Source organism: Amphiura filiformis, chromosome 10 (assembly GCF_039555335.1).
Source record: "Amphiura filiformis chromosome 10, Afil_fr2py, whole genome shotgun sequence".
NCBI classification, from domain to species: domain Eukaryota; kingdom Metazoa; phylum Echinodermata; class Ophiuroidea; order Amphilepidida; family Amphiuridae; genus Amphiura; species Amphiura filiformis.
This window is the reverse complement of record NC_092637.1, coordinates 14,200,115-14,216,026: the sequence shown is the minus strand read 5'-3', so window position 1 is coordinate 14,216,026 and position 15,912 is coordinate 14,200,115. Positions and strand designations below refer to the sequence as shown.

The 15,912-nt window shown below is 37.6% G+C and overlaps 1 protein-coding gene across 1 annotated transcript in view; it reads right to left on the bottom strand.

Annotated features, from left to right (window-relative positions):
- The window catches only part of LOC140162539 (uncharacterized), a 38,868-nt gene extending 29,773 nt beyond the window's left edge, over nucleotides 1-9,095 (bottom strand). The window contains exon 1 of the mRNA XM_072185789.1: nucleotides 8,854-9,095. Within this exon, the coding sequence (XP_072041890.1) occupies nucleotides 8,854-8,927 (74 nt within the window). The 5' untranslated portion in view covers nucleotides 8,928-9,095. The remainder of the gene's footprint in view (nucleotides 1-8,853) is intronic.
- Nucleotides 9,096-15,912: the final 6,817 nt, after the last annotated feature.

Here is a 15,912-nt window from a genome sequence, read left to right as displayed (position 1 = left end):
TACATGTCATATATGATTATTTCATGGCTTTGTTGTTGTCTTTTAGGGGACAGTTTTGTATACAATTTACAGAAGCGGATGTGACATTTTCAATTGTGAACGGAATATTTCAGTATTATAAACATTTTGCTTGGCAAAAATATAAAGGGTCAGGAAAAACATTTTAGCATTGCTCAATTCAATAGAATCTATCAAAATATATGTGTTAGAAGTGCTTTAAAGCTTATATTTTGACAAGCAAACTGTTTATAATAATGAAATATTCTGTTCACAATTAAAATGTCACATCCACCTCTATAAATTGTAAACAATGTTTTAAAATGAACACTAACACAGGTTAATATGTTTCAATATATCCCATTTAATTTACTGAGTGTGTGAAAACTCTTTGAATCATTATTTTCTGAAACATACTCTTGCTTTTACAATGTGTGGTTTCCGCTCACATTGACATCTGTCACATCCAAAATTGCACAAACATAAGAATCTTGAATTTGACCTGTGCTTTCAAACTGGCTGATATTATTTGTGAACATTACCCATATTATGACCATCAAAGCTGTGAAATATCAGAGTCATTCATTGATTATTAAAATTGTTGAGTAAACCTTTTCATGTCAATTTCCCTTTTTTACCACAAAAATTACATGTAAGTGGCCATAAATTTGTCATTACACAACAAAATTTGCCCAAATTTGGTCAGAAGAGAGCCTATGACATACTTGTTTATTTTAAATATCTATTATATATGTATTGGACAGTAAAAGTATAAATATTCACTACTCAATATTTATCAAATTTGTTAAAAAATTACATAACATGAGATAATAAATTATAATTTTCTTCAAGAAGTAGAGAGATTTAAGCTGGGAAATGATATTTTTATGAAAATCTGGTCTTATGTGGAAAAGAAAACCCCAATTAAATGAAATTTAATCCATTTTGAAAATTTCAAGTTTTTTTCACCAAAAGTGGCGCCTAACCGTGAAATGGGCCATATAACGTTTAACAATAACACCCCTCCACACCCTGCCCCGCCCACACGCCCCCCCCCCCACATACTGAAGCTCACCTTCATTCAGCAGTATAAACACACTGAAATACTAGAAGAATTGAGCTGAAATGAAAAATGTCACTTTTAGCACATAAATCTGAATTCTTTCTCCAATAATTCAAAATGGAAAATCTTTCCCAAATAATTTTGTTTCTTTGCTTGGTTAGCTATTCTCTATACAACCACACCCGTATACCCCTACACCCCCACCCCACACACACACAACACACATCGTCATGCTCGGTCACCCATATACTCAAACTTGAAATTTGGCGCAGAAATGGAAAATCACTTTGACACTTTGACAAATGTTATTGAAATCTAAAACCAAAGAAAACAACAAGATATTTATTTTAATTTAAGACCAGAGGAAAAAGCTGAACTTCTGGTATGGAAGAATGGAGTTTCCAACATTAGGCCTACTCATGATATTAAATGGTGTCTTCCATGCATGCAGCATGTATTATAGACATTATTATATCTTCATGCATGGTAATGTATCCGTAATGTATAGGCTACTTTTCATGCAAGAATGGGATTTCTGACGTTGCAGGCATACTAAACCTTTTAAAAACAACTATTTTTATACACCCCTCCACCCCAAGTTACACAACGCACACCTTCATGAACAGTATTGAACAGAATAAAAGAATTGAGCTGAATTGGAAAATGTTACTTTTTGGCGCATAAATCCGAATGTGTTTTCTTCCGCTATAATTGAAATGGAAAATATTTCCCATTTAATTCTTTTACAACATAATATAGGCTAAAGCCACGATTTCTCCATGTTACTTAAATTAAAATTCGTGTTACAAATTGGACTTCCGTGATTTTCCGCTTTTCCAATAATTATAAAGCACTGAAAATTGAAAACAAACATGTTTTATAAGTGTATTTTGTATTACCCTTTACTGTAGTAGGCCTAGAATTAATGCTAAAATGGGTTGTTTAATGGTTGATTACTGCCAAATAATCACTTTTCTTTGTTTTATTTTGCAAATCAACACAACAGTTAGACATTTTAATAATAATAATAATAAACAAAGATTTAAGGGATCTAAAATGAGCATTTATTGCGTTTCGACAGTATTTTTTGTGGGACATGAGAGCACCTCAGACCTATCGAATTGCATTCTGAATACGAAGCATGTCTTTGTGATGTCAAATAATTTTCATTTTTGAAAATCACAATATAATACAAATTTTATGACAAATTATAAAAATTTGATATTTTTCAAATTTTTGATATATAACAGTCCTCAAGTAAATTATATAAATCTAATGACATATTCTTAAAGTGTATGTAGTAGGGAGGAAAAGCCGACGGTCAATTGAAAATTTTTGACCTTTCATATTGAAGATATGTATTTTTTACCCAAAAAGACCTAATTTGTTTTGGTGTTTTGGGAAAAAAAATCCATATCTTCAATACGAAAGGTCAAAATGTTTAATTGATCGTTGGCTTTTCATCCCACCTACATACACTTTAAGTATAAATCATCAGATATATAAAGTTTACTTCAAGTACTGTTAAATATCAAAAATATCAATTTTAATGATTTGCCATAAAATGTGTATTAAATTGCTAATTTCAAAAATCAAAATTATTTGATATCAGAATGACATTCTTCGTATTTAGAATGCAATTCGATATGTCTGATGTGCTCTAATGTCCCACAATAAATACTGTCCAAACGTTCATACCCCAGCCCTTAATATAGCGCCCTATGCAGCGCTTTACAGATAAAACAATACAAAACCTTAAAAACTACCAAAAATAACTTAAACTTACACATGATACAACATGATAATATATACAAAATACAATAATATTACTATAACATGAGAATAGGCAAATTGTTTTTAAAATCAATACAAGTAGCAAGTAATATAAAATGTACAAATTAAAATACAAAATATGATATCATACAAAACACATTTGGTGATGTGACCGGCACATGAAAAAGCATGATAACCCAGGAGAGGAGAGGTTACCAGCACTTGCACTCTCAGCTAAGATCAACAGCATCTTGCTCCCATTGAATGGTAAGTTGGGCTGGGTGTTATTAAATGCACAATATAACATTATACATGAACAATAATACAAAGTATGGAAGTGCGAAATGTGACCGCACATGAGGCGAGAAATAACCCAGGAGAGGAGAGGTTACTAGCACGTGCACTCTCAGCAAGATAAAGGCAACAGCATCTTGCTCCCATTGAATGGTAAGTTGGGCTGGGTGTTAATTGCACATTATAAAGTAACAAATAAACAATAATATAAAGCATGGGGTTTAAGCGAATGTGACCGGCACATAAGGCGAGAAATAACCCAGAAGAGGAGAGGTTACTAGCACGTGCACTCTTCAGTTTTTTACAATTTTGTGGCATTTTCAAATTTCCGTGGGCAAACCCCGATTTCCGTGATTTTTTCCGTTTTTCCGTATCACGGAGAAATCGTGGCTTTAATATAGGCCTAATACAATATTTCACACAAGAGATATTCAATTTATTTATTCTCTGAGAACAAACTTTTTCTTCTTCAATTTTGTTTTTACTTTAAAATGTAAAAAAAAAGGCGATAGCCTATTTAATGTTTAAAAATGTCAAAGCTTACATTGAACTCTGCCAAATTAATTATGTTTTTAAGATATTGGAGCTACCATGGGTAAAAAATCCAATTAATGGAACAATTTTGTGTAACGTGTTTAGGTGCTGTGCAATAATTATGAGCCCCGGGTAAAATTTCCAAACGGCTCACCAAAAATCGCTTGCCCCCCCTCTCGGCCCGCCAAAAATCGCTTGTTCTCGGCTCGCCAAAAATTCTTTACCCCCCTTGAACATGTCAAATTTTTGGGATCCCAAATTGCAAACCTTAAATGGTCTAGATGTATGTTGCGAGCCCAGCGAGCAGGACAATTTGCATTTTTAAGCGCTTTCCGTACTGTTTTCCTAAGCCTTTTAGAGCGTTTTATTAAAAAGACGCCCATGAATTCGTGTAAAAATTGCTTGCCCCCTCTCAGCTTGCCAAAATTGCGGTCATTGGTATTTCGGGGCAAAATTGTGATATAAAATTGGATCGATTGAGCCCATTGGTCGAGCATGGTACTAAGATTTTCAAACGCCATGGCGTTTACTCAGAACAGCAATTTTGCGTATTCGCACTATGTCGTGTTCATAACGATATAATCATGATATTCCAGGAATAATTATGCCAGCTTATGTATTAGCGTATGATATAAATCAATAAAATAAGGCCGACATTTGTATTAACATCATCGAGTTAAAACATCCCGCCTTAAAATTGTTGGCATATTGAGAGGATTAGGACACATCGTACAATGTAAGATGTCCCGTGGTGTTTAAATCAATCATAATTAGTCTGTGATTGACAGGCAAGTTGCAGAAATTAAGAACAAAATGAATCATGATAACTGTCAATTACAATGTACAATATATCTGAAACATTATAAAATTATGATTATATAATTAAAATAATAGCATTTCAATTAAAGATATATATAATAATAAGTTATTGTAAAGAGTTGTAACGCGCATCAAGCTATATGAGGATGAATATATAATTATCTGAGACTAATATTTAAAAATTGTTATATCTTTGATTATTTTAGAACATCACAGTTTAGAATGACCAGAAAACTTTCCTGACAGTTGTTACTATAATAATATTTGGCAAAGAATAACCAAATTAAAATTTGACAGAAATCGTATTAATACTGGACTTTAACCAGTTTTGCAAACAAAATCATTGCATTTTTCTTCTTTGTGGCACTACCTCCGGTCTTAATCAAATTGAGAGCATACTAGGCCTACTTGTCAAGCAATCGATCGTACATCAGTGTGTAAGGCACACGGTCGCTGGGCCCGGGACTTGTCAAGCAAGGTACGCTGTCGGTGTGATCTGGCACTTTTGCGTGCTTTGGTCAAGGTACAATAGATTGAACCAGGATTGAACACATATCACACCCGGCGCCATGAAGTGGCAGCAAATATCCGCCGCTTATACGCTGTGCAAAAAGCGGCAAAAGTCAGTGCACAGCCCGGGTGCACAGCACGGAACTCACAAAACATCTCAAAGCTGCTGCTGGCGTTTGTTTTGCTAGTTGTATGCAAAATTGCCAAATATATTTTTTTTCAGTCCTTTTAATAGTTTCATTATGTCAAAGAAGATCTTCTCTGATTTAATATGTTTATAGGACTGCAAGTTTTGAAAGTTTTGAACATCTCAAACTTATTTTAACTGAGTTTGAGTCGGTAAAATAAAAAATACAAAACTCGCAAGAGTAAGAGTTTTTGTTGTTTTTATTTTCTTTTTATATAATGTTTTGTTTTGCCATATATTATATAAATTATTACACTGGCGATTTATAAGTAATTTACATCATGTTTAACACTACTAGTACTATGCACGCACGGCAACGTTATACACGGTGAGTCAATTGGGGCGAACTGGTGGGGCGAACTGGTCGTGGTATGTAATGTGTATTGGGTGAACTTTTTTGGGGCGAATAGGTTTCGGGGTGAGACGTCTCGCATCCTTTTTATTATATACAAAGCTGTTTATTTGTGTGCAAAATGAGCGGGAAAATGAGGGTACTATTTACATATATTTTAAATTTAATTTAGCCCAATAATATGAGGTATTCCTTTCATTTCATGATAAAAAGTAGTTTGAAAATGTCCTTGCATAGTATATATATGTTACTCATTTTTATGATGTTTTAATGCCATTACAAATGTCTACCACTTGCAATTGCAAGATTTAAGATAAATAGCGCCATGTGTTCAACTTTGCTTTAAAATGAATCCAGTTCTACATTGTACATGCCATCAAACAAGTGTGCATGAAGCACATTGCAGGCATATGTCTAGTGCATGATACGCACAGGGGCGGCGCCAGGGTATAAATTGATAGGAGGGGCAAAACAATTTTTGAAATTTGTCATACGGAAAATGTTCAAAATAAAAGCACAAATGAAGCCATTTGATGCACCATTTTCACCCTTTTTAAGGTTATTTATTTATTTTCCAACGGCATATTTTTATGGATTTCATTCACGGGCCCAACTGGTTTTAGGCATGGACCTACTCAATTAGTAAATCCAGCACCTTTTGGCAACAAAATAATTATATAAGTTCATGGTACAAATGTGCACGAAGTGAGATATGGTGGAAATGTTAAATAAAGTCACACTTTTTAGGCTAAAATGGCCACGGTTACTTTGGTCAGAAACCCACATACACCTGCATCAAAATTGGGGAATGATTGAATGGACCATCTACCCTATCAAAATATTGGGGGGATTTATACCCCACACCACGGGTCGGATCTACACCTCTGGTCGCAACACAGTGTTTATTTAAGTCAGTTGCATTGTTAATTGTTGTTAATTGATCAGTATTACCATTCTTGTTTTTGTTAAAGGCAGCGGTTGGCTGATGGAGTTGTTCTCTCCTGGTTTGGTGTTTGTCGGTCTCGTTGGAGGGACCGTTGGCCTGCCGTTCCCTTGACTTACATGTTTTGTTTTGGGTGGCGCACGGCGAGTGGATGGATGGACGGCTTTCTTTTGTTTTCTCGTTCGTTTTGTCATAACCAGCCACTTGTAGTGCGGCGCTGGCTAGAAATATTGAGTTGTGCGGCGCACGACGGGTGGATGGTTTGGCTCTTGGTTTTCCATCGTGCGTTTTGTCATAGCCTGTCACTTGTCGTGCCCTTTATTATATTTTGTTGCATGCTTTTATTATGTTTCTTGTGTAGGTTTTAATCTATATATTTTTGCCTATAATATTTGCTTTTGTTTTTATGTTTTTAATGCTTTGTACAGCGCTTCGAGATTAATTTTGTAAGCGCTTAATAAATATGTGCATATTATTATTATTATTGTATATATGACATGCCGTTTTTTTATAAATTAGCACGATAAAATGATATGAATGGGGGTGTCTTGAGGTTTGAAATATAACTGAGCGCAGGTGGGAGGTAATCGCCTCCTATGATCACTAAAAGCCGAAAAGGTCCACTTTGCTTTTTCATTCAGAAAAGGACAAAATTTGCCCATTCGTGAGAGTAGCGAGCGAAAAAATTAGGCTCTTTATGCCTTCTTGGTCAAAATTTTAGGAAAAGGTCCAAAACAGGTCCACCTTTTCAAAACCAGCCCCCAACACAATCAAACTTGCACCATTGGCACTGTACAAATAATTAAGAGAACACACCAGGTACCACCACCATGATGATCATTTGCACAGTTGGGAAACCACCAACCAACAGTACACACAGAGCTGCTCACATTACAACCCCATGCACTGAACTGACCAATCAGGTGCATGGATTTTCAAGAAAATTTGTTCTGGACTATGAAAAATGCTCATGCATATTACGTTTGTCCATCAACATTTGGCTGTCTCCACTTGTACTTCCTACACAAGTAGCTTGAATAAACCTTAAACTTGTAATTTTTTACAAAAAGGCCTTGAAATTTGAGTAATGTTGGTTCCACTTACATCAGTTACATGTATTTCAATGGGATGTAATTTGAGCTGGTGATGTCATTGGGTTATAATGAGCTGTGGTTGATTCATTTGCATAAGTTGAATTTGTACAGAAGTTTGCTCAAGTGCCCAATAAATCCTGGCTACATGTACGCCCCTGGCCGGCCGTAATGAAGCCAATTGCTTATTTATATTGGTGCATAATTTTTACATTATTTCTGAGAGAGGCGTTCTAGTATATACAATGTGATGAAATCCCGTAAAAGTTGTGTGATATCGGACTGAAAGTAAACTTATTTATAATGATTAATAATTGCTGCATGACACAGACTTGCATGTGTTGCCACGCCAGTGACGTAGCCAGGAATTTTCCAAAGTCAAGAGAGGCCATGTGACTTTTATGGGGGAAAATTTGCCGAAAATGGGCCCAAAATATAAAAACCAACAACTTTAAAACCGTGTAGGTCAGCATTCAACAAGGGGCAAGATGTGTGAGGCGAAGGGGGAGGGAGGGGAATGGCTCCTTTTCTTCAGCTCCCTCCTCTCTTTCTCTCCCCTCCCTTTTCTCTCTCCTTCTCTTTCTCTTTTTCTTTTCTTTTACCTCTTTTTTGCCCCCCCCTCCACAGTCTAGAATGGGCCTCCAGTGACGCTGGTTCTCCTGCTGTAATTTCCTGTTAATTAGTGTTTCTCTAAGAATGGCACAGGATGCTAGAGCGAAAGACTACCAATTACAGGTTAATAAATACGCATCACTTGCTGGTGGTGAGTGAAAATGTACAATTTCACGAGCAACAAGTGATACATATTTATATCTACATGTAGATTTCATACACAAGAAAAAATTACATGACTTTGCTCTTTTTAAAACCAAATTGTCACTAAAAGTATCGGAAAATACAAGCAAATATAAATGCATCAATCCATAAGAAAAATGAACGCGTCGAAAGCACTCCAGCGTTGTATGCGAGTATGCGCACGCACGTGCATTTCACAATCAATGCATGTTTTGGATTTTTCTAACACTTGCTCTGCTTCTTCTTCTTCTTCTTCCTTATAAGTGCTTCCCTCATATGTATTCTTGCACTGCGTACAGACAAGCTGTAGTGTGCACTTATTTTTTACTGTGGAACCTATGAGTGTATTTTTGAAGTACAGTCAACAGTACCGGGATCGGTTCTCGCTATCAAAGAGTGTATAAAGCCCTGGTAATTACTAGGAATTTTGAACTTAATACTTTAGGACTTGTTGTAACCTGGATTTCAAATACTGTTAACTGGAGACTGACTTACCTTGTAAATGTAAGCAGCAATTGTAAGCTTATCAAAACAAACAAAACACAGCGGCATGTCGACACGTTTTCCATCTTCTGCACGGCTATAATTCAACTAAACAGCAGCTCAAAATTCGCTTAAAACTCTGCTAGTATACACCCGGCAAATGATCTATGCTGACAATGCAGTAAACTCTTGCCCGAGTGAAGCAAAACGGTGCTTTTTGAGTGCAACGTCGATGAAGTGGGTCATTCCCGGAACACGCGAAATCGCAACTGATTGGTCTCATGTGATGGCTACTGGGTCAGCCCAGAATCCCTACAATATAAAAATCTTACCGTTTTATCATTGAATACAATCTTTTTTCCTATTTGAAATTTACTTGTATTTAAACAAAATCAAATATGTGATAATAAATAAAAATTAATAGGATATTAAGGGGCATAAATTAATTTATATCGTTTAATTAAGGAAAAGTTTCTAGATCATTTTACGGAGTCGGCGCCACAGATAGGCTCAAATAATAAAAATTCTGTTTATGCATGGAATTTATACCTTACGGGGAACCTGCAATTTTAGTGGATATAGGCCTACATGATCCCCCGGGACGGGTACTACATGATGTGCAGAAGATTCGTAACATCTTTGTTTAAATGGTCGCTCCGTGTAGAGACACACTTGGGTCCTGATGGAACCAGGCTAAAAAATGCTCAAGCCACACTAAAAAGCTACATAAAGCATGCTGGCCTGTATGGAAAGAGCCTGTGAACACTGATTTGAAGACAAAGAACAAGGAAAAGAAGGCCACTCCCAACAATCAAGTTGACAATTTTACTGTCAGTCTTTGGGTCAAGAGAAAGGAAGTGCTTAATCCAATCTCAACTGCCACTTCTGAGGCTCAATTAATACCAGGTTGTTTAGGTTTTAGGTCGCAAATTTCAGAAAACTGGTATAGAATAAGAAGAGTGTCGGTTTTTAAAAATTTAGTCTGCAAAAAGTCGGGGCAAAAAGTATTCGAACAAGTTGTCCTATTTGGACAAATTTAGCTACGAATGATGCATTTCAAAGGCATGTTCAGCTTACTGGAGATAAGCCAGGGAGGTAAGTAACAGGAAACTGGCTTGGCATTTGCCCACCTAGTAATATAATTTTACCCACCCAGTAAATTCAACTTGCCTATCAGGCTCAGCTGCCCCTAAATCCCCCAAGTAAATGATTTTGCCCACAAAAAAATGGTACCATATAATTATCATAAAACTTGTAGGGCCTACCGTGATGATATCTCTTGAAATAACATATTGCTGTTTGAAAGGCCTGTATCTTTTCACAACATTTGCCAATCCAGTTTTATTTATTTTTTTACTTTTGGCAAAATTGACAACAGTATAGAAAATTACAAATAAGCAATCGAACTTCAAAGCAAAAATTAATATCACACAGTACACAATGGTATAAGAAGCTAACATTTATTTTAAATTATTTTGAGCAATTTCCACACAAAACCTGAAATGACACTGAGCTCATCAATCATGTCAATTTGAAACCTTGAATGAGGTGGCCTACATTTTCTCATTTGAGCATACAAAAATAACTAATAGGCTATATTCATTATAATTTTCCTGTAATCAATCTACTCTTTAAATGTCGAAAGAATACAGCAGCGTATCACAGCCTCATTTCAATGAAAGGAGAGTACATGTAGCTGTGACCAGTGGCGGTGCCACGGGGGGGGCAGATGCCCCAGTCAGAACTCTTGCCCCCCCGTTGCCCCCCAGTAAAAATCCAAAATTACGAAAATTTCACGTTTTTGTGGTAATTTTGCGCAAATTCACTTTGCCCCTCAATGCCCCCCCGGAAAAAATCCTGGCGCCGCGACTGGCTGTGACTGGAAGTTCGGGAGGGTAGGGGAGACAAAGAGCGTCAGAGAGAGGGGTGGGTGGGAGATAGAAAGATAAAAGCGATGGAGCGAACAGTGTGCAGTAGTAGTCTCAGACTGAGTTACCATGGTTACTTAGGGGTAAGGGGCTGTCATTTTCTTCGGAGTCATGAATATACTAGGGTTCATAAAATTTGTATACCAAAATAGGGGGAACATAATTTTTTACACCAAAAATAGGGGAAAGTTAAAAATTATTAAGGGCTGGGAACTCAAAATGTTCGCTGGCTTACAGCTACGAGAGCATTCTTTAAACTTACAATCAAAATGTTTGCATGGTATTATCGGGGGTATTATAGGACGGTAGTCTATAATTTTTCCTCAGCAAATAACAGTTTGAAAGTTATAGGCCCTACTTCACATAATGAGTCTGAATGGTTTAACTATCATCTAGTAAATTATTTTGCCCACCTAGAAAATTCAACTTACCCATTGCCCCAAAATGTCCAACCAGCTGGTCCAACCAGTAAAACATTTTGCCAACACTTCCGCATGTGGAAGTGCACATCCCGACCTGGATCACCGCATGCGGAAGTGCGTGACGGAATGTAGGCCTACAGTTCCGCATGCGGAACTGCAAGCGGATGTGAACGGTCGGTTTTAATACATGGAATTAGGGAGTGTTCATTAATACTTTGGTAGGGGGGGCTGGTCTAAATCAAATTTTTTGCTCGAAAACTTTTTTGACCCCCCTCGATGGACCGCTAAACTTTTTTGACCCCCCTCTTTTGACAGACAAAACTTTTTTGACCCCCCCCCATTATCGTATAACAAACATTATACTTAATAATGTTGTTTCCAGTGGTGCGGTATCTGGGTCACATGTCATTGAGGGAGGCAATTGTTTGAAACATTCCCGGTGGGACAATTGCACATGAAATACAAGCACAATGAAGTTTCATTTTATACTTAAAATTTGTCCCAAATCAGGGTGTTTATCTGATTTTACAGGGATAAATGAAATAGAGGATTTATTTGGAGGTTCATAGGCACATCAGCATATAATTTGGATCTGTGGCTATATTATGATAGTACAAATGCGCGCGAACCGCGCAAAAAAATTGGCCATATTGAAGCTTGAATGGTCAAATATTGTAAAAATTGGAACTAATTTATGCAAAAAGTTAAAATGGACAAATATGAGATTAATTTGGTCCCGCAAATGTACACAGGTATCAGTTTTGGCCCCCAAAGACCGTGGCACCTGGGCCTGTGCCCACTCTGTCTTATGGTAAATCTACCCATGGGCCTATGTGTACAAAATAATTTTGCAATGAGAAATAGTGAACTATTTATTTGCAATATTTTCTTGATTTATTTGTATTTTGATCAGATTGGTAGTTGGTACATAATCATGTTTGTAGCCTACTTTGAAGAGATATAAAATTCTATGATAAAAAGTGCCCGTATTTCTTAGACAACCCAGATGTTGCATGTTGCTGATCATCTTTAACATGTTTAATGTTATATTAATTAATAGATATGTGTACACTCTAAGTGCCATCATTTTTTCAAACAAAAGCACTGAAAACCAAAACTTGCCCATGTTAAAAGTGATATAGAGGGTCTCAATGCGGTTTTGGGTTTTAAAGGGGAAAACTTTTTGACCCCCTTTCCTACCACCTAAAACTTGTTGGTCACCCTTTTTAAGGTCCAAAACTTTTTGGTCACCCTCCCTTTTACCAGCCCCCCCACCAAAGTATTTCTGAACACTCCCTTAGGGGGAATTAAGCACCAATTGATAAAATCCAAGGAGTCCTTTCTACCAGTTGTGATTTTACTGCTAATTTGAATATACTTTGAAAACTTGCTTGATTTATTGTTGTTAATGAGTTTTACAAAAGTGTGGTTGTTTCAGCCCTCTTTACAATATAACTCAAGGCCCTACAAAAGTATATAATGTGATATTTGAATTCTTCTACATACTCGCTATATGAAATGATCAATGTAATTTTTGCCAAAGCTCAATACCATTCGCAAGATGCTGTGAACTACCAAATCACAACAGATTTAAATAGTTGCTAATCTTAAATAAGTAGCTTCAAAACAAATAAATAGCTTCAAAAATGTAGGTGTATGTAAAGCATCTAGCAGAACCTTATTTAAAATAAAATGTTACGATGTTATCGTCATAGGCGTGGATCCCGGGGAGATGGGGGGGGGGGGATAACCCCCCCTCAATATTTTGCCAGGGGTGGTCCATACAATCACAACCCCCCTCCCCCAATGCTGACGCCTGAATGGTTTCTGACTAAATTCCACTATTAGACCATAATTAGTTCAACATTTTACCTTCAAAATAGCAATTTTTCGCGCGCTTCGCGCGCATTTGTACTATAAACTTATTATGTCGCCCAAAAGGTGGTGGATTCACTATACTTCAAGAATATTTTCACCCCCCAATGTCAAACAGAAATCTACGCCACTGGTTATCGTTTTTTAGCGTGTTCAATCATGGAAGTAGTGCTTCCATGGTTCAAAGCCCCATCTATCATGATTACATTAACACGATTAATAATATTAATCATGTTAATGGAATCATGATAGAAAAACAGTGGCATGATCGACGAGAATTGTATAAACTAGATTTCGCGGTTCTCGGGTCGGGCGCTTCTCGTGATAGGCCTATTTCTAATTACCCAAACTCGGTATACCCATATACCTAGTACTGCCCTGACTTTTTAAACTACTAAGAAATGCGTCTCTCAATGATCAAGACCCAAGACACAACTTAATCAACTCTGTTTGTTTTAAAGGTGTGATGCTTACTTCGGTAGGCCTACCCCTAATCTGGAAACCAATCATTCGCCTCTTCCAAGCCCTGCTCTGTTACCACATTTAGAGAAACCGAAATTAGTATCTGGACGTGGATATAGGCCGTTACTAAAGTAATGAAATCAATCGCGAGAAACGTGAACGCAAAAACGGTTCACATAGGCCTTCCGGAAATAGTCATGTTCTCATAAAAATAGGCCTACATGCACGTGTTTGGTGTGTGCACGTGTTCGGTATCTTATTAAATATTGAAATAGGGCCTATGTGTTGAAAATAAGGCCTATAATTATTGGTCCGATGAGATGCACCTGTTAGTCACACTGTAATGCTTTTCCGATGCGCGGACTGTACTCCGCGCATACTCCCGTTGATACTCCGCGATAGCGCACCGCGAGCACGCGATAGTGCAGCGCGAGCACGCGATAGTCCGCGCATACTCCCGTTGATACTCCGCGATAGCGCACCGCGAGCACGCGATAGTGCAGCGCGAGCACGCGATAGTGCACCGCGTGAACGCGAAACTCGCGGGACGCGAACGCGAAACTCGCGGGACGCGAACGCGATAGCGCGCGGACAGAGGACGGACGGACGGACACGCCGTAATTAGTATTAAGATAACATTTTTTTCACCAGCGAACCTGGTAAAAAAATTAAACATGATTAATGCGGACGACCATACTATAACAATGATTATCCTTGTTCAAAAGTAGGCCTACGTGAAATAATGCAGCTTATCGACAAAATGGATACTTTTAAAAACATTATGTTGACTTTCGCATTCTAATACTTTCAAAGAGAACATGTTCAATATCCTGCATTTGTAATATTAATCTATATCGTGAGTAATGAGATGATATATGATCTGATGATTATAGGCCTACACGTACCGTTTTCGCTCCAAATTATAAGCGCAAAAAATATGCCAAAGCCCGGGGGGCACTTACAATACGTGATGGACACCATGCTCATGTAGGCCCCTATGGACTTTTGAAATGCACCCTAAACAAGTATTACTCAGTGCGTGCAAAACATACCCTAAACAAGTATTTCGTCATTTTTTAACACTAGAAAGTAAAAATTCATGTTCAGGTTCATGTTTAATATTAGTAGTTTGACGTTTCTTAATATTTTACCCTACGATGTGTTCTGATAGAAGCCAAACATCGCCTATTTCACCCTTTTTTATTTTGCCATTAAACTTAGCTTTGGTACCAAGCAAGTATTTTGCTTGGAAAAGTAGGCCTACACCCTTTTTCCTGATTTTTGGCGTGTTTGACACCCTAAACAGGTACAGCGCTGTACTTATCTGCCCAAATGCTTAAAAACAACCCTTTTTACCAGCTTTTTACTTGTTTTTTTAATTACGAGCATGGTGTCCACCTTGAAATACCTTGAAATACAAGGTTCCGGGGGGGGCAGCGGCGTAGCTGGGCGACTTTTATGATTTTTCCAGGGGGGGCAAGTCTGTATCGGGGCGGGGGCCAAGTAGACAATTTTGCAAGACTTATTGATAATAATCGTATGGTATTGCATATCGTATGGATTCCAATATCTCTCTTTCCCTCCTCTCCCTCTCTCCAAACTGTGTAGACTCTCATTCATCTGGGTATGTTGAAATAAGATTTGATTTAAATCTGGTCAACCAGACATACCTATTTTTGACGGACGAACCGACGTTGCGACTGAAACCTTCAGTCTTCAGCTGGGTTGTGATGCAAATGACCTTGAGTACCGGACACTTCCTCGTCGATTGTCATCAATACCGGAAGTGTCCGGTACTCAAGGTCATTTGCATCACAACCCAGCTGAAGACTGAAGGTTTCAGTCGCAACGTCGGTTCGTCCGTCAAAAATAGGTAGGCCCTATGTCTGGTTGACCAGATTTAAATCAAATCTTATTTCTCTCTCTCTCCCTCTCTCTTCTCTTTTTTCTCTCTCTCCTCCTTTTCCTCTTTTTCCTTGCACTAGGGGCGGGGGCCCAAATAGACAATTTTTGCCAGGGGTGGCGATCGCCCCCTCCCCCCGGCAGCTACGCCACTGCCTGGGGGCCCAAAGGGAAGGATAGCAAAAGAGGGAAGGGAGAAGAGAAAAAAGGGGAAAGAAAGAGGGAAGAAGAGAAAGGGGAAGGGAGAAGAAAAAGGAAAGAAGAGGAAAGGGAAAGGAAGAATAGAAAAGGAAACAGAAGGAAGAAGAGAACTTTGTACTCTGAAACAATGATTTTTTAGCTTCTAATATGCCAAAACCAGGAGCTATTTATTTATGAGAACACTCACTTTACAGCACGGTAACAAAATTTATTTTTTGTATGGCCAGAGGGATTTCCCAAAAGTTACTGGAGAAAACAACTGCAATGGAAAACAAACAAAA